General features: G+C 40.9%; 1 protein-coding gene across 1 annotated transcript in view; it reads right to left on the bottom strand.

The window, feature by feature from the left end:
* The window catches only part of TMEM132D (transmembrane protein 132D), a 766214-nt gene that overhangs the window by 391938 nt on the left and 351333 nt on the right, over positions 1–22943 (bottom strand). Inside the window, 1 exon segment of the mRNA XM_047760874.1 lies at positions 12682–12828. Within this exon segment, the coding sequence (XP_047616830.1) occupies positions 12682–12828 (147 nt within the window).

Here is a 22943-nt window from a genome sequence, read left to right as displayed (position 1 = left end):
CACCACAGCTCATGGCAACTCAGGATCCTTAACCCACTGAGTGAGGCCAGGGATTGAACCTACATCTTCATGGATACTAGTTGGATTCATTTCCACTGCACCACAATGGGAATTCTCAAAATAAATTTTCTAAAACTCATTTAACTGCATACTTAAAATTGGCGAATTTTATGTTATATAATTTATAACTCAAAACCTGTAACAAATAAAAGAACTCTAAGTAGGAGTATAAAGTTCCTTGCCCTCATTGCTAATTTCTCCAACTACATCTAAGTTCAAGTACCATTCCTAAGAGAGAAAGTCCACGAGGCTAACTGCGGACAAAATCAATCACCAGGGTTAAAAGACTAAGAAATCACCAAAGAAACTTCTTGAACTACCTGGCACACAGCATGGAAGATGACAACTGTCAGCGAAAGGCACTTTTAGAAACGACAGAAAATCCAAAATAGGTACACTTAAAAATAAAATAAGACATCCCAACCAAGAGAACAATAATCAGAGTGAAATTTTTAGAACATAAGAAACAAGATGATAGTTTTCACAGTTGGACTGTAAATAATGCTTCTTTGGATGGATTCCATAATTTTCTTTTCTTTTTCTTTTTTATTTTTTTTACTATCCATGAAATACTGTTATCTTTCTAAACCGCTCCCCAAGCACTCTTCAAGAAACAGATAATCCAAATACGGCATTTGCTCCATCAAGCTAAGCACACCAGGGAAATCAGGTAATTTCAGCATGTTTGGTAGGATGCTTACAGCAAAGATGGTCATGGGGAATGAAGACACAGATCAGAGATTCTGGAAGCCTGTATAGCTCAACTCTAAAAATAACTTTTTCAAAGAATGTCACCTGTCACTGTCAAATACATCTAAGGTATGCAGAAATCTGTGCACCTGCTTTTACAATGGACACTCATCAAAACAAATATCTTTAAAAGCAAAAACAAAAGCTCCTGACCTTTGTATTTTTTTCTTTTTTGAAAAATTTGTTTTGTAATTGAAGTATAGTTGATTTGAATATTGTGTTAATTCCTGCTATACAGCAAAGTGATTCAGTTATACATACATGTGTGTCTTCTTTTTTATATTCTTTTCCATTATGGTTTATCATAGGGCATTGAAAATAGTTCTCTGTACTATACAGTAGGTCCTTGTTGTTTAGCCCTTGCATGTATAATAGTTTACATCTGTTAAACCCAACCTCCCATTCCATCCCTCTCCCAAACCCCTCCTCCTTGGCAACCACAAGTCTGTTCTCCATGTCTGTGAATCTATTTCTGTCATATCGATGGGTTCATCTGTGTCATATTTTAAATTCCACATATAAGTGATATCATACAGTATTTGTCTTTCTCTGACTTATTTCACTTAGTATGAGAATCTCTAGTTCCATCCATGTTGCTGCAAATGCAGTATTTCATTTTTTTAATGGATGAGTAATATTCCATTGTCTATATGTGCCACATCTTCTTTATCCATTCCTCTGTAGATGGACATTTAGGTTGCTTCTGTGCCTTGGCTATAGTGAACAGCACTGCTATGAATATAGGGGTGCATGTATCTTTTTGAATTATAGTTTTTAATGACCCTTTTAAAATAAAAAATAATTTATATTTTTTATAATTATAATTTATATCTATAATTTATACATTTTTAATTTATATATTTATAATTTATATTTTGCATTATGCATATATATTATGCATATATATTTATAATAGGCACGATACAGATAAGTTAAAGATATGAGTATGGATATAAATCTAGAGGAAAAAGATATACAAATATATACGTAGCGAGTTAGATACAGGTGGAATTTTTTTCTGTAGGGCGTTTACTGTTGTTGTTTTCCACGTTTGGAATGGAGGACACCAAGGGCTCTGCACGCATGGCTGTAAACACACACACATACACTCAGGTGCACACACACATATATTCATTGAAGTTTCAAGCTCAGAAATTTGGATAAAGACAAAGAGCAGCTCATGTTTTTCACAATGGATGTTATGTGTCACATCAGATACCTCTGCTACTGCAGACATTTTTGGTAATTCCAGTGAATGAAGAGGCAATATGACAGTGGGTTGGTAGGGCTCTACGAAATCACAAACCCACAACAACCACACATTAGCTATGATCTACAACACCACAGTGTGTTTATGAAGTAATTTTGATGAACAGCAGCAAGTGGCATAAGATAATTATTGTTTCTATTAGGTTATTATTTATGCCACGTTTGTTACTTCTGTAGCTCTGGCAGAAAAGCCAGTCAATGTTTTAGTATTATTGCAGTGCTCTGGAGATCCTATGGAAAGCAAAGGAAATTTCCCCAGTAAAGACGTGCAACAGTAACTCACTGCTGTTACCCACTGAAAGTGGGTGTTAAATAATTTAATTCTAAATTTGGTACTCTGCTTGGAAATGGGAGATGTTAAATACCAAATATACGGATGCCATAAAAGTAAAGCAACTCAAGGGTAAATTAAGGCAAACCTCACACTGCCCCGGGCTACCATATAATGGGATTGGATTAGCGTCAGAAAGTGGTAAAGGAGTCAGCCCGAGGTATCATTTCCTAGGGAGTCAGGCTCATAACTCCCTGAACCTGTAATATCATGTGCTTGAATTATCGCTGCCTCCTCTCTTAGCCTATATGTTGCTAATGGAAGCGAGACAAATAAGCTTACATCTCCCCCTCGGAACACAACTTGGTGCTGTTTCAGGAAGATTTTTTTGGCCACGCCCACTGCATGCAGAAGTCCCCGGGCCAGGGGTGGAACCCATGCCACAGCAGTGACAACGCCAGATTCTTAACTGCTAGGCCACCAGGGAACTCCTTTAGGAAGTTGGTTTTGTTTTTTGGTTTTTTTTTTTTTGCTTTTTAGGGCTGCACCAGCAGCATATGGAGGTTCCTAGGGGAGGGGTCGAATCAGAGTTGCAGCTGCCGGCCTACACCACAGCTCATGGCAACACCGGATCCTTAACCCACTGAGCGAAGCCAGGGATCGAACCTGAAACCTCATGGTTACTAGTTGGATTCATTTCCACTGAGCCCCAAAGGGAACTGCATTCTTTAGGAAGATTTTTAAAGCCCTTTCCTCCACCATGACTGCCCTACATCCTTGCACACTGTCCTTTGGGTTGTGGCTCAAATGTCGGTCTTTTAAGTAGCAGCCATCTCTCATCCCATTAAATCTGTATTAATTTAAAAATGTGTAAAAATCCACATTTTTCTATGGGTCTCTTCTTAGAATTACCTGGATGGTATCACACTGCATATGTTGTTAGTCAAGTTTCCCACTCCCCTGAAGATTACATTTTCAAACTACTGTTGATAAACATTAGTAATTATAGGTAGGCAGTTCTTCATAATTGCTGCATAAGTTTCAATTATACGAATTACCATTTTTAAATCAATTCACCTTTTGATGGGTATACAGATTGCTTTCAACAGTTAGCTATTATTTTAAATGCAGAATGAACACTCTTGTACACATCTCTTCATATCCATGGCTACGCTTTTATCTGGAGTGGATGTATCCACAACTGTGATTTCAGGATCATATGGGTGCAAGTTTTTGTTGTTGTTGTTTGTTTGTTTGTTTGTTTTAAACGGCCGTACCTATAGCATATGGAAGTTCCGAATCTAGGGATCTAATGGGCACTGCAGCCACAGGCCTATGCCACTGCAGTGGCAACACCAGATCTGAGCTACATCTTCGACCTACGCCACAACTTGTGGCAACGCTGGACCCTTAACCCAGTGGGCGAGTCCAGGGATGGAACTCGAATCCTCATGGACCCTATGTTGGGTCCTTAACCCAGTGAGGAGCATTGGAAACTCATGGATGCACATTTGGAAAGTCATTAGCTAGGTATTGACAATTCTCTTCCCAAAGTGGACGAACCACTTTATAATTCCCCCAACGCTGTGTGAGGATTTTGCGTTTTCCCTCATTCCCAGAAGAACCTGTTATTACTTGCATCTTTTTTTTTTTTTTTGCCAATATGATTAGGAGAAATGATATCTCCTAGTAAGGGAAATAATACCTTGGTCTACTGTATCTCTAATGCAGAAGTTATTAAAACAAACTTGAATGGAAATGATCCTGACAGAGTCAAAACTTAAAACACAATGGGAAAACTTTGTTCATACCCGATACAGGCTCTACATACAACTGATGTAATTCACCTGGTTCTCTGGGAAATTTTCCACTAGGCTATGGAAATAAAGTCTAATCTTTCATGATTTAGGAGGCCTTGGGTGTAGGGGGCATATTACTACACAGTCATTTTAACAATCTAAGAATGATTAATAGGTGGGATTTCTTTAACTGGCACTCTGGATTATTTCCAAGTGTGTCTGTTCACATGTAGGATTAGATGAGAGTCTCATCATAGTCCAGCCAAAGTGGACACTATTAGGCTGATATTACAGAATAGGATGTTTTAACCTCTTATTCCCTCTCTGGTGAAATTCGAGGTGGCCAGCATTAAAATGAGAAATGAATATTAGATTTCCTGAATCTTATGCCCATGTCCTTTCTTGTAAAAGAATCATCATTCAGATGGTAATATATATGTCTATTATAATCCATAAGAGCCAATGATAAAGATACTGGAAGCATTTAAGGCATCAAAAAAACAATCCCATTGGTCACAGGAAAGATATAACATTTTGATAACTTTATACCATTGTCTCAGGGTTTTTTTTTTTGTTTTGTTTGTTTGTTTGTTTTGGTTTTGCTTTTTAGGGCCATACCAGAGACAATTGGAAGTTCCCAAGCTAAGGGTTAAATCGGAGCCTTACATAATGGTCTACACCACAGTCACAGCAACATGGGATCCGAGCTGCATCGGCGAACTACACCACAGCTCATGGCAATGCCGGATTCCCGACCCACCAAGTAAGGCCAGGGATCAACCCCGCATCCTTATGGATACTAGTCAGATTCATTTCCGCTGGACCACAATGGGAACTCCCTGTCTCAGGTTTTGCTGTTCCTAAACTCAGGTTCTGGATGTCAGTAGAGCTGAACTGTCTCGTCGAAGACAGATTGCTAGAAAGTGCCTCTAATCAAATTATTACATTAATTAAAAAAACTTCAAGATCTTTTTTTTTCCCATCACTTGCTCTGTCATCTTGACACAGTCAAGCAGCAATAAACTGCAATCACTAAAGCTGCTTTCTAAAGCAAATCAGAACATGGTTAAACAATCTATAATATCTCCATTACGAGTAACTTTTGCCTGAAATAAACAAAATGAAAAGGGCCAGATCTTTCTGGCTTCAAATTTAGTCAAGTCAGCAGATGAAGAAAGCATCCCCAAATTGTCAGTATTCCACCCAGCAATTACAAGGACAGATGTCCAGGACTCAATTAAACGTTTTCCCAGCCGAAGTGCATTACAACTTTCTTTGGTTTGCTTTCCCTATCTTATCTCTTCCTAGTTTTAAAAAAAAAAAAAGCCATGTTCACCACGGGAATTTTCAGATATACATATTGAGCAAATGAAGGCGATATTACGCATCACAAGTAATATCACCATCTGCGGATGAGCATGGCCAACATCCTGGTGGAACATCTCCTCAATTTTCCCTGCCCTCTATTTATAAGCCGAATTGGTGTTATCATGTAAGCTCTTTTGTGTTCAAGTGATGTATAACAGATTTATTAAGATATGAGTCAAAGGCTATAAAAGCCACCATCCATCTCAACATTTACCCATCTGTGGTTTTTAGCTTCTTTGCAGAGTTGAACAGCCATCACCACTAACTTATTTTGAAACAGTTGTATTACTTCCCAAAGAAATTCCATATCCATTACCAGAATATCTCCATTCTCCCCTCCCCAGGCAACCACTAATCTACTTTTTTGTGTCTAAGAATTTGCCTCTTCTGGGAGTTACTGTTGTGGCTTAGCAGGTTAAGGACCCAACATGTTGTCCATGAGGATGCGGGTTCAACCCCTCATGGGTTGAGGATCCAGCATTGCCACGACCTGTGGTGTAGGTCACAGATGCAGCTCAGATCCAGTGTTGCTGTGGCTGTGGTGTAGACCCTAGCTGTAGCTCTGCTTTGACTCCTAGCCCAGGAACTTCAACATGCCATGGGTGCAGGTGTAAAAAAAAAAAAAGAAAGAAAAACCTCTTTTGGACGTTGCATATAAATAGAATCATACAATGCGTGGTCATTTACATCTGGCTTATTTTTCATAGTACAATGATTTTAAGGTTCATCTGTGTGGTGTTACCTATTAGCACTTCTTCCCTGTTTATGGCTGAATAATATTCCAGTGCATGGAGTATCACAAGTTTATCCACTCATCTTTTGGTTGTCATGACAACTGCTACTGTGAACATGTGTGTACAAAGTCTTTGAGTGGACATTTGCTTTCAGTTCTCTTGAGGGTAGAACTAGTGGGACCTTATTGACGACCAGGTAATCTCCACCTGTTCATATAGTCCTTCTTTCCATATACTCTTGCTTGACTGGTTTTCAAGGATTTCCCTTTCTTATTTTCACTTCTTTCTCAGTCTCTCCTCCGAAGTTTCTCCTCCTAAAGTTTTTTCTCAACTTCACTGATTTCATTTTCTACAGCAGCAAATCCAATAGCCATTATATTTCTCACCTTTTCCCCATCTTTCTTATCTCAGATGGCTTCTCAGCCTTGCTGGTCTCATTTGTCTTTGATGATACTGTGCTTATGTTGAATCTGAGAACACTGATGAATGTTTAAAATCATCTCTACTGAATGAGTGTTTAAAAGCATCTCTACTGAACCCTAGCCCTAATCCTAACACTAACCCTAATGACTTCTGTGTTTGTCTCTGATTTTTAAGAATTTTTCTCCAATTCTTAAGACGATATTTTCCTAAGTCTATGGGTTTTCTGCCTGTTTGAGCACCTGCTTCAAAGGTGCACTCCTTGCCCACTAAGTGCCTTTTATTGTTACCAGTCCAGAGAAGGAATCTTGCTGCCTTTGACATGTTCATAGCCATCTGTATCACCCCCTCCTGTAGATTTTTAGGAGACAGTCTTGATTTTTTTTTTAAATGCCTGGGTCTCCCTCGCTCACATTCTTGGTCCTTTACTTTTTAAGGCACAATTGAGACTGGTGATCTTTGCATCCTCCTTCAACCCAGTCCTGCACCTTACACAAACACTTCTCTCTGTGTCTAACACATGCATGATAACGTTGCTAGTGCACTGCTAACGTGAGTCTTCACACCCTTATCATATTTCACTGGAGATTTCCACAGAAACCGGGTAGAATGAGATAGGTACCATTCTCTTTCCTTCATCCCATTAGAAATCCAACAATGTTTATTTTATTTTATTTTTTTGGCTTTTTGTCTTTTCTAGGGCTGTTCCCTCCCTCGGCATGTGGAGGTTCCCAGGCTAGGAGTCTAATCGGAGCCACAGCTACTGGCCTCCACCAGAGCAACAGCAACGCCAGATCCGAGCCATGTCTGCGACCTACACCACAGCTCATGATCCTGAACCCACTGAGCGAGGCCAGGGACCGAACCCGCAACCTCATGGTTCCTAGTCGGATCCGTTAACCACTGTGCCATGACGGGAACTCCTGTTTATTCTTTATAAATTGCTAACATAGAGGTTTCTGAATGCCCAGGCTGTCCAGTCTGCTCTTCTATTTTTGGAACAGAAAATGGATTCTGAGCTAAGCACATGGTTGCCTGTAATCAATGATGTTTCCTACTTTTCTTTGAAGTCTGGTGTGGCCATGTGATTAAGTCCTGACCAGTGAGAGGCAAAGGAGTATGGGGGGCTGGCATGAGCTTCTAAGAAAGTTGCTTAAAGGGAGATCTGGTAGAGAAGGCCCTTTTTTGTCAGTTTTCTTTAGCCTGCAATACAGATGTGATGGCTAGCACTCCAGCAGCCATCTTAATCCATGAGGATGAAAGCCATGCAGTAATACGGTATTGAAGAAAAATAGGTGCCCGGAACCCTGATGATGCTGAGGAGCTGCCATACCAGCCATGGGCCTGCCTACAGTGGGGCTTCTACTATGTGACAGAGAAATAGACTTTCAAATTGTTTAAGTCATTCTAATTGGTTAAGCCACTCCTATTAAATAATCAAACCCAACCCTAACAAATATAGTATAAGGTGGATTTCTCAATGCCGGCATATTCTAACTTTGAACGTACATTCACATTTGTGATCACATCCATATATATTTGAAATATTATTTTTTATTTATGGTACCTCATGTGATTCAATTATATTTGTTTTAAAATGAAACATACTATAAGGGGGAAGAACAAATCTGTCTCTATGTTGGATCTGTTTCTTTTACTTTAACATCTGTATTTCATTGCTTTTCCTACAAATTAAGAATGTCGCCTACAGCCTGAAATATACAGGATAGCCCACGCTAACTGCTCTGACCTTAAAGGTATAACACTTTTGCATTCATATAGAGATAAAAAGTTGCAGAAAGAGTAGCATTTGTCTTTTTTGGAGGTTTTCAGGAATGTGGTGACCTGACCTAGGTGGACAGCTGCAAGAACAATGGATTCCAGCACCAAGAAGTTTGCAACAACCAACCACATCCCCTCCCCTTTTACTAGAAAAACTGCCTGAATTCTCTAAGTCATGTGAGATGGTTCTTTAGGACATTCATCTACCACCTTCTTGGTCTGCTGGCTTTCTGAATGAAGTCATCGTTCCTTGTGCTGACAACTCGTTTCTTGATCTATTGGCCTATTGTGTGGTGCGTAGTAGGAGCTTGAACTCTGTAACAAAATTACCTACAATAAATGGAAATTCAATCTCGCATGAAGTAAACAGATGATAATCATGAAAAAAGATTAACTACGTCCTCCTGCTTGTCTACAATCTATTAGCAAAGGATGGAGACTTTAAAGATATATTAGTCTCTAAAAGAGATGAATTTCTCTTCAATCAGAAGTCTTGCTGGAGAACTGGAAAGCACATAAGTTTCTGTTCATTCAAGTTTATTTGACCCCATTTCTTTGTATGGCCTAAAGTCATTTAAATAGCAACTGTGGCAAACTGGAAAGCACTCATTTAGGCAGAGAAGAGCAAAGATATAAAAAGCACATGGCTTTTGTTACACATTGACTAAGTTTACATAGTGCTAGAGTGAGCAAGATTCGGAAAATGCCAAGTGGAATTTGACGGATGGAGCATAATTAGTTATTCTGCTTCTGTTCCGTAATATTTCCCTGCCATGCTTAGTCAAAACAGATCTGATAGCTGTGGATAACATTCATATGTTAATACTGGGATGATGAGGTTTTCGGCAACCGAACTTCTTCAAAAGAAGGAAGGATGTATTTCAACTTAGATAAGAGGTCTTCACTCGCTCCTGTGGAGTTCATCACTAGCATGCATGTCTCCTTAATCCATAAAATTACACCTGTCACAGTGCCTTAACTTCATTAACGCAACTTTGTGATCCATGGTGAATTATTAGCAAGACAAAATCCATAACTCTCAAGCTAATTAAGACTCCCTCCTTTGCATTCCGATGATCTGATTCTTGACATGTAAGAATAACTGAAAAGCATTCAAAGAGTAGGAAGAATGTATAAAGCAAAATAGCTGCTGAAGCAAAACCTACTAATATTAAAACATCTACTCCATAATATGTTCTCCAATTAGCCTTTAAAGAAAGAGAAAAAGAGCTCCTCTTGGTCCACTCATTAACCCAAAGAGCAGAGCATGATTTTTCTTTATTTAATTCCATAAAGACAGAAAGGAAATAAAAAATTCTGAAGTGAGGATAAAAGTTGAACCTATAAATGAATATATCATATTCCAGAAAGTCTATTTTAACCGTGTATATAATATTAAATGGTAATACATGCACATAGTAAAAAAATTCATAGTCCAAATGGCTCACAGTAAAAAGTAATTTACATGCAGCCTTCTCCCCCGACTTCCCAGCTCCTTCCAGTAGAAATCACAGTTGCCAGTCCTTCTGCTCAAAAAGTCTCCTTCTCTGCACTTTCCCCAAATGGGGCTTCAATATAGATGCTGTTATGCACCTTATGTTTTTGAACAGGTGTGTCAGAGACTACTTAATATGTGTATGTATGGGTTTGCATCATAATGTATATAGTATATATAATGGAACAGAGATATAGCCTAATTCTAGAACATCATTAAACAAATATTTATGGAGATCCCCCTGTGTACCAGATGCGACTCTAGGGGCTGGAAACAGCTGCAAACCAGACAGACATGGTTTCCCAACTAAAAGAGCTTACATTCTATAGCTTCCAAATTAAGCAAATGCTTCCTGGCAGTGTAGAACTGGATTAAAAAAAAAAAAAAGAATAAAGCTCTGCATCAACACATATATGTGTATATAAATCACATAAAATAATACATGTACATATATGTACATTTTAAATGCCCATAGCATATATTCTATATATACATACACAGGCAAACACTGTATATGCAAATCCATATATAATATTCCACATACACATATAACATTACATATGTAGGCATATTTACATGCATTTATGTAGTCTGTATGTGCATGTACCATTTTTTCCATCATCTGGACCCATAAGTAGGAAGTAGAAAACTGACATCAGAATTCACAAAGGGATGAGGAATATTCTCCTTAGTGAATCACGTTATGATATCAGATCTTTGAAGGAGTAGCTTGATATTCCATTCAGAGTACCTGTTTCTTAAAGAAGATGATGCAGATGAAAGGGAGAAAATTATAAGCACCATACATTTTTATGTTTTGAGATATGTTCTGGAGCTGTTGAGTTTCTGATTCATTTAAGGACGTGTTAAAACCCCTGGGAGAGCCTGCCTTATTGGATCCATAAAAAGGCAGCTTACACCTAACCCCTTAACGGTACCCTTGAAAAGTTTCCTGACTTCTCCATGCTCAAGATGAACTGAATGCATTCTTAGCCAGACATCCAATAAAATGTCTCAAATTCTTCAAATCTCTTTGAATTTCGCACATAACACCACAATCACTATTTCTAATTTACAGAGTAGAAAGAAGAGAACAAGAGGGGGGAAAAAAAGCACGTTGGTTGAGATTCTTACTCCAAATCTCCACCCACCCCCACCTCCACCCTGCCTTTCTGGTAAAGAATAAAATACCTGCCTACCCATGTATCTATCTACCTACCTACCCGCCTACCTAGCTATCCTTCCTAATTTTTACTAACCTCATAACACAAAGGAAACCTTTAATTGAGGTAGCATCTTATTTCCCAAGCCATGTCACTGGCACAGACACCTTTGGATGTGTGTTTATTTTTAAGCAAATGAAGGCACTCCACATGATGCACCATTGCTATATAAACATTTAGGGCAGAACTCAGATATAGATTGCTTCTTTTCCCCTCTTATTGGCTCTACTAGCAAATCTTTAAGGAAAAAAGTCTTAGAAACACTGGTCACCAAAGGAAAGGCACAATGCCAGAGCTTGACAATTGATAACCCAAACCCTGGTGCACCCACATGAGACAAAGGAGCACATAGAGAAGTCCAGGTCACGCCACCCCCAAATTGGTGTCAAACACACTTTGGAAATAATCATCAGCTGAGATTCACAACCTCTGTATTAGAATAAGTAATGCCAAATAAAGATATTTTCCAAACATTGAGCTCTGACATTTAAAAAGACAGACTCCTGAAATAAGGTTCAATCCTGGAATTGATCCATGCATTAGTGTTTCAATTGCCGATAACATAAGGAGCAAAAAGCAACCAACTTGGAGTTCCTGTTGTGGCTCAGCAGTAACAAACTTGACTAGGATCCATGAGGATGTGGGTTCGATCCCTGGCCTTGTTCAGTGCGTTGAGCTCAGTGCCTTGAGCTGTGGTATAGGTCGAAGACACAGCTCAGAACTTATGTTGCTGAGGCTCAGCATAGGCCAACAGCTGCAGCTCCGCTTGGACCTCTTGCCTGGGAACTTCATTGCCATGGGTGCAGACTTAAAAAGACAAAAAAAAAAAAAAAGGCAACCAACCTAAAAGCGACAAAGACGTGACTAGACTAGAAATCCTTGGAGCCACACAAATGAGGGTTCAAAAAACAGAAATACATCAAGAACCACTGAGTTTCCAAGTCTCTCTGCCCAGCTGTGAAATGGACTATTTCTCACTTGGTGGGCACCAGACACAGAGTCACAATTTCCTACAGCTGCAAAGCAGATCGTTCACTGGACTGTCAGACAATGGCCACCTGCAAATACAATCCATGTATTTCATTTAAATCTATTCAGCAACTGTGGAAGGTTCCTTCGTGCGCCGAGAGACCACCCAACTCTTGTTTGTAACATTTGCAAAACAGGCCATGTTAATCAGAGCTGCCCAGTCTTTTCATTTGACCCAATCATAGGGACCAGAAAGAGGGTGTGCTGCCACACGACATCATTTGTAGACAAATTCCCTCTGCGTGGAGTTGTCCCTGCAGGTGACCAGGAGCTGTGCTGGGATTTTAAGTAGGTCCACTGTGAGTAATAGCCCACCTCTTCCAAATAAGGGAGTCTGTCCATCTTACCTCGAAAGCACTAATGCGACAGACCACACACCCCCAAGTGCAAACCACAGCAAACAGGGTTGTTAGCAAATCTGGAGGAAAAGCAGGCCACCGTCGCAGCTAATCTGAATATACTGCAGGCCATTGGGACTCACCGGTTTTCTGAGCCAGCAGATTTCTTCTGACACATGATGACAGCTGGCGTGTACTTCCCTGTGTAATCCGTGCTCTCCTTGACCTCCCACACGGAAGGGCTGCTGGCTCTCACCCCAATGATGTTCATGCCTTTCATCACCTTTGCCCTGTTGGAGACAGCAAGCGTACAGCTGAGACGGCTCTGGGACACCCCCAGGTTACCACTGCTGCTGCTGGGAACACAGGGGACTTAATGGCGGCACACTGTCGCCTAGCAGGTGGACGCTCACGTTTAATAGAATTTGATCACATATTTGCAATCACCTTCCAGTCCATCCGTCCTAATTTTTTCCCCAGTTATTCCTTCCTTTAAAAGAGGAGCTCGAAATAGTTCACTGACATAGGCAAGCATGAGTGACATAAAGAAATAAGGTTACGCTAGCGGATGGCTTTAATTAAAAAAAGAATTACCTGAATACCATTAGACTGTTGAAGCTAGAAAGAGGACATTCATCAAAACTGTAAAAGTACTTTGAAAACAAAGTTATAGTCACCAAAGGCGGGGGGGTGGAGAGATAGACTGGGGGTTTGGGACTGACATATGCACACTGTGTATATGGAATGACTGGCCAACGGGGGACCTGCTGTATAGCCCAGGGAACTCTACCCAAAATCCTGTGACCATCTACATGGGAAGAAATTCTGAAAAAGAACGGATGTGTGTACAGGTGTAACTGAATCTTTCTGTGGTCCAGCAGAAAAGATCACAGCACGGTAAGTCAACTCTACTTCAATAAGCCTTTCACCATGGAAAAAACTGCAAAAGTAAAATTAAAAATAACAATGCACATCCCTGGAATGTCTTTTCCATGCCAGGCACTGATGGACCCTAAGTCAGTATTCTCTCATCGGATTTCCTAGGCAATGTTCCAAGTTCAAAAGGGAGAGGCTGCAGCTCACACAGGATGAGGAATCACGACGGTTCATAGGCAAAGAGAGATGCTGATAGGCACGCAAATCCGTCTGGTTTCTACCTCTGTGCTCTTCCTGCTACCCCATCACTGTCATTGTCATCACCACCACCAGGACCATCACCCCATCACCACCACTATCATTATTGATTACTTACCACGGATCAGGCACTCTTCTAAGTACGTTACAGTTCTCTCCCATTTCCCTCTCACCCACGCCCTCCGAGCTCAGTAACATCTTCATTTTCACTGAGAGGCTGAGCAACCCAGGGAGCAGACACCTCATGAGCAGATGACCCAGGATTTGAAATGGCTCCTGATCACCATGCCGGGTGAACCAAGCTCGGCGCTCTCCTTGGCATCACATAAAAGTTTCTGTGCCAAAGCCATGCATTTGAACCCGCTCACATCCTTTGTTACCCAATGCTGGTCAGGACCTGTCGCGAGATCTAACATCTGCTCAGATGTTAGGCAAAGAGAACCTTGCCCAAGCAAAGTGTGCCCTCCGTCGCAGACTTTGCTTATTATTTCTATCCTCCATCCATGCCTGCCAACCTGCCTTCCTCCCTCCCTCCCTCCCTTCTTGGAAAAAGACGGATGATATGCTCATAGGCTTTTTTCCCAAGATATCAGAGAAGCCAGATGCTAGAGGCAGCAGGATGCACAGCAGAACTGGTTTCCTCATATGTCTTATTTTTCTCTCAGGGATTTCAAGAGAAAAAAAAAATACATGGGATGGAAAGGATATAGTACAAGGACAAGTGTCAGGACATGGCCAACAGTCAGAGGTACAAACTGCTGGGACAAGTTCTGCTTCCCATTGTGTTTTCTTTTCTTAGTCCCTTGAGGAAAATATAAAGGATTTTGAAGCAAGAATGCTAGGGGACAGATGGGGCAGGTGGATGGGTGGCCAGGTGGGAGAGTGGCAGCCTCTGTCCCCAGATTTACCACGGTAGTACCTGTATGAACACAGAGGCAAGGAGGTGGGTCCTGAGTCTCCATCTTTAAAATCTTGCTCCTATCATCAGAGGAGATGAGCCAGACCACCCCCTGCTATTAGGAGTAGGGAGAGAGGAAAAGATGATGCTTTTAGGACTTGGGCTTGGAGAGGAAAGGAGATGTCTGCAAGCATTAGGGATGCTATTTCCCATGGAAACAACTTTTAAAAACTATTGGAGAGTTCCTGTCGTGGCACAGTGGAAATGAATCCAACTAGGAACCATGAGGCTTTGGGTTTGATCCTTGGCCTCGCCCAGTAGGTTAAGGACCTGGAGTTGCCATGAGCTGTGGTGTAGGTTGCAGACACGGCTCAGATCTGGTGTTACTGTGGCTGTGGTGTAGGCCAGCAGCTGTAGCTCTGATTAGGCCCCTAGCCTGGGAACCTCCATATGCCATGACTGCGTCCCTAAAAAGCATAAGCAAAAAAATAGTGGGCAATAGCCAAGACATGGAAGCAACCTAAGTGTCCATCAACAGAGGATGGAATAAAGAAGATGTGGTGAATACACGTACAATGGAATATTAATCAGTCATCAAAATGAATGAAATAATGCCATTCATTGGTAGCAACATGGATGGACCTAGAGATGGTCATACTGAGTAAAGTTAGATGAAGACTAATATCATAGGATATCATTTCTATGTGGAATCTAATAAAAATGATACAAAATAACTTATTTGTGAAACAGAAACAAACAGAATTTCAAAATCAAAGTTATGGTCACCAAAGGGGGAACCATGGAGGAGGAGGGATAAATTAGGTTGTGATTAACATGCTACTATATATAAAATAGATGATTAGCAAGGACTGGCTGTATAGCACAGGGAACTCTATTCAATATTCCAAAATAATCTACATGGGAAAAAAAGAATGGCTATATGTACACATATAACTGAATCACTTTGCTGGGCATCTGAAACTAATACAACACTGTAAGTCAACTGTATTCCAATAAGTTTTTTTTTTTCCATAAAAATAAAAACATATTGTGCAGAAAAGAGTGAATGGCAAGTCTGAGATTGCCATTGATAAAGGCAGGCTTGCAAAGCTGGTCCTGGACTGGCACGTGGGAACTTGGATTTCAGGAAGGTTCCCCCAAGTCCCTAATAAGAGAAGTTCTCTGAGCCTATTTTTTTTTTTTTTTTTTGGCTTTTTAGGGCTGCATCTGTGGCATATGGACGTTCCCAGACTAGGGATGGAATCAGAGCTACAGCTACCGGCCTACACCACAGCCACAGCGATGCGGGATCCGAGCTTTGTCTGTGACCTACACCACAGCTCAAAGCAATGCAGGATCCCCATTGAGCAAGGCCAGGGTTCAAACCCGCAACCTCATGTATACTAGTCAGATTCATTTCCGCTGAGCCATGATGGGAACTCCTGAGCCTAAACTTTTGTACAAACAATATAGTTTATGCCGGACACCTGCTCTCTTTCTGGTGGCCTGGAGTTTCAGTGCCTGCCAGGCAGACGGTGCCTAGGGCTCCCCAGTAAAAACTCTTAGCCCCCAGGCTCAGTGAGTTTTCCGGGAAGACAACAGTTCACACGTGTTGTCACAACACTTGCTGGAAGAATCAAGTGGGGGAGTTCCCGTCATGGCGCAGTGGTTAACGAATCCGACTAGGAACCATGAGGTTGCGGGTTCGGTCCCTGCCCTTGCTCAGTGGGTTAACAATCCGGCGTTGCCATGAGCTGTGGTGTAGGTTGCAGCCGCGGCTCGGATCCCGTGTTGCTGTGGCTCTGGCGTAGGCCGGTGGCTACAGCTCCGAGCCTGGGAATCTCCATGTGCCATGGGAGCGGCCCAAGAAATAGCAAAAAAAAGACACACACACACACACACAAAAAAAAAAAAAAAAAAAAGAATCAAGTGGCTTTTCCCTTGTGCTTGGTTTCCCCAGACTCTGCCCCATGTGCCTTTTCCCTTGGCTGAATTTGCTTTCTGTCCTTTAGGTGCAATCAATCTTACCCATGATTCTGACTCTTCACCAAGCCCTGGGAGTTTTCCTAACAAGTCATCAAACCCAGGGATGGTCTTGGGGACCCCAAAATATGCTGGTTTGACGGGTCTACCAAGAGAAGAGGTATCACTTTTCACATATGACCCTCATCCCACCCAGTGCTAAAGTTGGCATTTTTAGAAGGCGAACGCCCTGTATAGCATTGTTTCTAGAGGAAAAAAATTAAAATATTTCCTGTTATAAATAATCCTCACCCAAGCTAACATCTTGAATGCCGTCATTTATAAAGTGGGAATTGCAGGCACAGGCCAGAAACCACCTGAACTTCTGGACACTTGTGCTATGCCCTCCGCCTTGCAGGGACTCATTCTAATTGTAAGAAAGCAAGATGGGTGATTAAAAAAAAAAAAAAAAAGAGTTCAATTCCCTATGGACAGCTGCTATCATATTAAAATAAATTCTAAGGGCTGTCCCAATTACTGTGCAGTGGAACTTTATTGAATCAAATTGGCTTTAAATAAATAGGTCATCAACCTGGATTTGGCAATCTTTTTATTAATAGATATTGGTACCTAGGCCTTTTCTGATATAGAATGGGCTCCTATTTTTCCTAAATTTTCTTCATAGCGAGGTCATTTGGAGTTCAGATAATGTTTGTCCACTGAATCATTTTAAAGGTCTTAGGAAAGAACATGGTTGCTTATTTAACCCACAAAGTACCCACTGTCTGTTGCTAAAAATTCTACTGCAGCTACATGAAGCTATAATTGACAGCATTATTTCTAAGGAGAGATTCTTTCCGAAATTTAGTGCAGGGCACCCGGAAATTACCTTTTGTAGGCCTAGGATATGTTCCATTAGAGAAGACACATTTCTATAGCGTATTTCAGATGTTCTGAACTGGGTAAGGGGATCTTTGTGCAAGAGTCATCACTGAATAGAGTGTGTACATCGAGAATGAATGTGTGCAAGAAACTGGCTGGTTATTTCTCAGAGGCACATCTATGGAGTATACTGAGTGAGGTTTGTATTTGGGTTAATAATTTTGAAACACTTATCTCAGGACTCTAAGTGGCAGCGTTTTGGAGCCATTAAGATAATCCTTGAAACACGTGAAACTTGGCTTCGCTGGGTCTGAACCAAATGCAAATTCTTTCTTTTGTTTATGATAACTGAGTTATTACATTCATTAGTGGAAGTTTTATAACCTACTTGAGGTTCAATAAATACAGGTTACACTGGCAGCTTCATTACACAGAGATAAACATAGCACTTGATTTCCAAAGACATTTGCTATATATTTATACTTAATAATATATCTACCACAGTGATTGAGAAAAAAGGCATAATTTTCCCCCCATAGAATGCATGTACACTGTGGATTGGAATAAATAAACACAGCTAGGCTTAAGGGTAAGTAAGTTTTTAAATCAGAGCAGAACTATAGTACACACACACACACATATATATATAACACATATACATATGTAGACATATACACACATGTACACATATAAACATATACACAAATATACATAGACATATACATACATACATATACACCTCTATGGGCATGTATATGCAACAGCCACACATATATGCACATGTACACACATATATACACATAGGCATATATGCACACACATAAACACACACCTATATATGCACATTTACACATACCTATACAAACATATGTACACGGACATGTATATGCACACACACAAACACATAATGCACTCAAATACATGCATACACACATATACATATATCTACATATAGATATTCGTATACATATATGTGTACGTACATGCATGTGTGTGTGCATGTATGTAGTCCAAGTGCATTATCCAGTAACAAGTGAAACAGCCAGCAACCTGGGACCAGAACCGTGGTATACATCTGTTATATCTGTTCCCCACATCCAATCTCTCCTATTCTGGGTAACAGAAGGATGCAACGCACTTACAAGCACTGTGGAGTTGGTTAGCGGCATCCTTCCCAACTAGCTAATGGAAACCTATTTCCCCCCTGGTTCACCATCCAACGAAACTCCTTTGGGTCAAAACAAAGCTGTTTCAAATTCCTTCCCGTCTCCTTACTTGTCTTCTCTCATTAACGGTGGGAAAGAATAGGTACGTTCTGTTTTCTCTTATGCAGTAACTACATTGTGATATTTCGCAATCACGTTGCTTCTAATTTCTATTTGACCAGGACCAATTTATGACTGTACCACTTTATGGCAGTATGCTTCTCACCTGTGCTGCATAGCATACAACATTTCATTTAAGGACCATGTTCAGCCCTCTCTTTATATGTTGGCCCTGCCCCAGCCAACAATTATTTTAATGTGCTTGTACATGATGTTATTAGCAGTTCGTTGCTAATGGTGTCCCACTTTCCCCTTCCTGTGACAATGAGTCCCCTTCCTATCACCGGAATGACTTTGCTAAGTCTCTCGGTCATCGTTTAGGACTAACCACTGAAACTAACAGTGCTACAGAACAGCTGATCTTAGCTAAAGTAAGAGTCTAAATTGAAAGGTTCTAAATACTTTTAAAAAAAAAATCAGGCACTCATAGCAGTAAGTTATTTTTTAGATTTTAACCTTAATACAGGTATATTTATTTATCAGATTTACACTTGGACTATAAATCACACACAAAATATTAAAAGATGAGGTTCCAAATAAACATGTCAAGAAGTCCTATTTTTTCCATTGCTTCAATGAAACATTTTGCATAACCCTCGCAGCACGCCCCCCCCCCACTTAAAGAGAACTGCTCAAAATTGCTGGAACCGTTAGTTCTCAAGCATTTGGATGGATAAACTCAATGAGCAAAAGTCATGTGACAAGGAAGCAGGTAAATGGATATTAACAAGAAGCTTAAACTCTACTGTCAGCTCTGTGAGTTTCTACCTTTATGAGTATGAAGGAATCTCTTTTCAAGGACCATTTAGAGGGTAAAGTTAAATTTAGAAAGAAGGCCAGTCACTTGAAGATGAGCCATTTTTCATAGCTTCTATTGGGAGGCACTGCAAGTGCTAGAGGGACACAGGACGTGGGCAGCTCATACCGGCTGTCAAAGGCACCATCCTTGGGAGATTAAAGAGCAGAAGATCAAATACAGAGAGAAGTTAGTTCACACCTGAAGGGTGGGCACCAAGGCTCCTAGAAGAGCCAAGAGTGGAGGAAGAGGAGGCGTGGCCTCCGGGATGCAGGACCCACAGCCAGTCAGGTGGGAGGGAGGTGGGCACTTTTCAGTCATTGGCTGATTAATTGAACATTCAAAGGCCCTGGGGGTGGAAATGATGTCATTCCTCTTAAAGTGCCAACTAAACTAGGGTTTGAAGTCGCAAACTGTGAGCACAGACCGGGTGTTGCCAAATCTTTACAACATCGAAGGGAGGACAGAAATTCTCAGTTTTATGTGAAATCCTACACGTTTAAAAAACTGCCCTGGGGAAGCAAAGCGATTGAGGATTGGAAACAGCCCAGCGTCATCAGTTTGTGACTTCTGTTAGCTGCAATGTAGAAAGATCCATCTATGCTGAATGAGTCAATGAATCAATGATTCCATCAGGGATGTGAAGGCGTCATGTGCAAGTGCCATGTTACCAGGGGTGTGGTGGGGGTATAACTGGGATATCCAAGGGCATTAAAACACGCCTGCCCCCTGCATGCACACAGGTGTGCTCATGCACGCGCACACACATACCCACACCCACCCACACACAAACACACATGATGTGATGATAGCTTGATCACTTTTTTTTTCCCCAATTAAGGGATTGGAATATGCTCATTGCGGAAAAAGACTAATGCACAAAGATATAAGGAAAAAAGTAAAAATCATCTGAACTTCCTTCACACTGAACCTAAATCATCAAAGTTTTTGTCATTATCCTTCTATGTACTGGTTTATTCACAACCGTGGACAACGTCACCTGCCATTTCAGTAAACAAAGGATGCTGAGGCCATCAAGCCATCAGCCACTGCAGCAGCCCAGGATGGTGTACACTGAGGAAATTCAAGAAGAAAAATAGGAGATTCCCTCATGGTTCAGCAGAAACAAACCTGACAGCATCCACTAGGACGCAGGTTTGATCCCTGGCCTTGTTCAGTGGGTTAAGGATCCGGCGTTGCCGTGAGCTGAGGTGTAGGTTGCAGACAAGGCTTGGATGCCACGTTGCTGTTGCTGTGGTGTAGGCCAGCGGCTACAGCTCTGACTTGACCCCTAGCCTGGGAGCCTCCATATGCCAAGAATGTAGCCCTAAAAAAGACACACAAAAAAAGAAGAAGAAAAACAGACTACCCTTCCCACACTGTTAAGGTGCATATCAAAGGAATGATTTCAATGAGCCCAGACTCCTGCATCTTCCCATACATAAAAAGGCACTAAAATCATTAACTTGGGATGTCTGTTTGTGTGTTTAGCTATGATCTTCTGATGTTCACGTTTTTTTCCCCCAGCAAAAACTCCTATCTATCCCATCTTCTCCCTGATCTCTTTGGAAGAGTCCCTCAGGCTGAATCAATGTGTTCGTGGGAGGTAGAGGATAGAGATTCAAACTCCACATAGGTCTAAGACATCTCAGATTTCACCAAGTTACTCATCTCAGCAGAGCCAGCAAGATGAAGATTTGCAGGACAGCAAGTCTGGATGGCCTTCCGACTAGTGTCTGGGGACACGAGGCTCCCTTCCCTGTTCCCAGGGCACCGAGATGCATTGGGTGCTGGAATGTGTCTGTTTCCCAGGGTTTGGGGTAAGACCTAATTTTACTGTCTGTTATGAGCCCCAACCCTCTAATTTCACTACAGCACATAATAGAACTGGATTGCTGTTTTCTCCAGGCTTCAAGGTTACTGCTGTCTTAGAGGGATGGTTTAAATACACGCCTTTAATTAAGGAAAACATTCTAAATCAAAAGCAGAACTGTGCTTAAGAAACATTTTCAGGGACCATGTTTTGAGGGGTTGTTACTTTTTTATTGAAGGGTAGCTGACTTACAGTGTTGTGTTCGTTTCTGGTGTACAGGAAAGTGATTCAGTCATACAGATATGTATACTTTTTAATATTCTTTTCCATTATGGTTTGTCTCAGGATATCGAATGTAGTTCCCTGTGCTCTACAGTAGGACCTTCTTGTTTGTCCATTCCATATGTATCGCCTAACTGAGGGGGTATTACTTTTTAATTAACACTTTTTTTTTCATTGAAATTGATCATATAAACATGTTGGTAAATATTCATGTATTACAAATAGGGATACCTGAAAAGTTTCACTGCAAAACTCTTATTCTCCTACGTCCCCCCAGTTTAGTGCCCGTTTTCTGGGAGATAACACAGAAATGTAAATTTTTACAAAATACCAGTGGGAGTTCCTGCTGTTGCCCAGTGGGTTAAGAATCTGACTGCAGTGGCTCTGGTCACTGCTCAGGTGCAGGTTCAATCCCCGCCTGGTGCAGTGGGTTAAGGGACCTGGTGTTTCCACATCTGCAGCATAGGTTGCAGCTGCAGCTTGGATTTGATGCCTAGCCTAGGAACTTCTATATGCCGCAGGTGTGGCCCTAAAATTAAATATATTCATATACCAATGGCAACCCACTGTACACACTTTTATGCACCTTATATATGCATAAAAACCATATCTCATAGTATGTCTCTTTCAGCATTTATAGATCTGTTTCATTCTTATTTTACAACTGCATTACTATTCCGGTGTATAAATGTATTTGAACAAAATCTAACTGCCTGTGGCCCATGCGAATGGACGCACAGGTGGTTTCCAATCTTGGCTCCTACAATCAGTGCTTCTGAGAATTTCCATACATGCATAGTTTTGTATGCACACAAGCATGTCTACAGTATAAACTCCTAAAAGAGAAATTACCAAACCAAAAGAGATTGCTCGTGTTCAATTTTGATAGAACTTGCGAAATTACCACTCAGAGACTCTACCAATGTGTGCCTTCACTAAGAGTGTCTTAAGATGCCTTCTTAATCACAGCAGATCTGATAAATATAAATAGTATTTCATTAAGTCAAAGGGGTGTGGACTACTTTTCCATCTACCTATAACCATTTAAACTAAATAGCTCTTCACATCCTTTGTCCATTTCTCTATTGCTTTGATGGCCTTGCTTTTAAGGTTTACCAGAAAATTGATTAGTAAGGAAATCAATCCCTTGATCCATTTGGAATTTATTTTAGTGTGAGAAGTGAGTGAAAGAGAGAGCCAGCTTAATTTTTTCCCCACATGGAAAATCCATGCACTATTTATTCAATGATTCACCCAGTACCTGTTAATTTAAAACGCCATCTTTACTATGCACTCATGAATTTAGGCTGATT

Source organism: Phacochoerus africanus, chromosome 15, assembly GCF_016906955.1.
Source record: "Phacochoerus africanus isolate WHEZ1 chromosome 15, ROS_Pafr_v1, whole genome shotgun sequence".
NCBI classification, from domain to species: domain Eukaryota; kingdom Metazoa; phylum Chordata; class Mammalia; order Artiodactyla; family Suidae; genus Phacochoerus; species Phacochoerus africanus.
The sequence above is the reverse complement of the archived record's forward strand: the minus strand, read 5'-3'. Positions and strand labels throughout refer to the sequence as shown.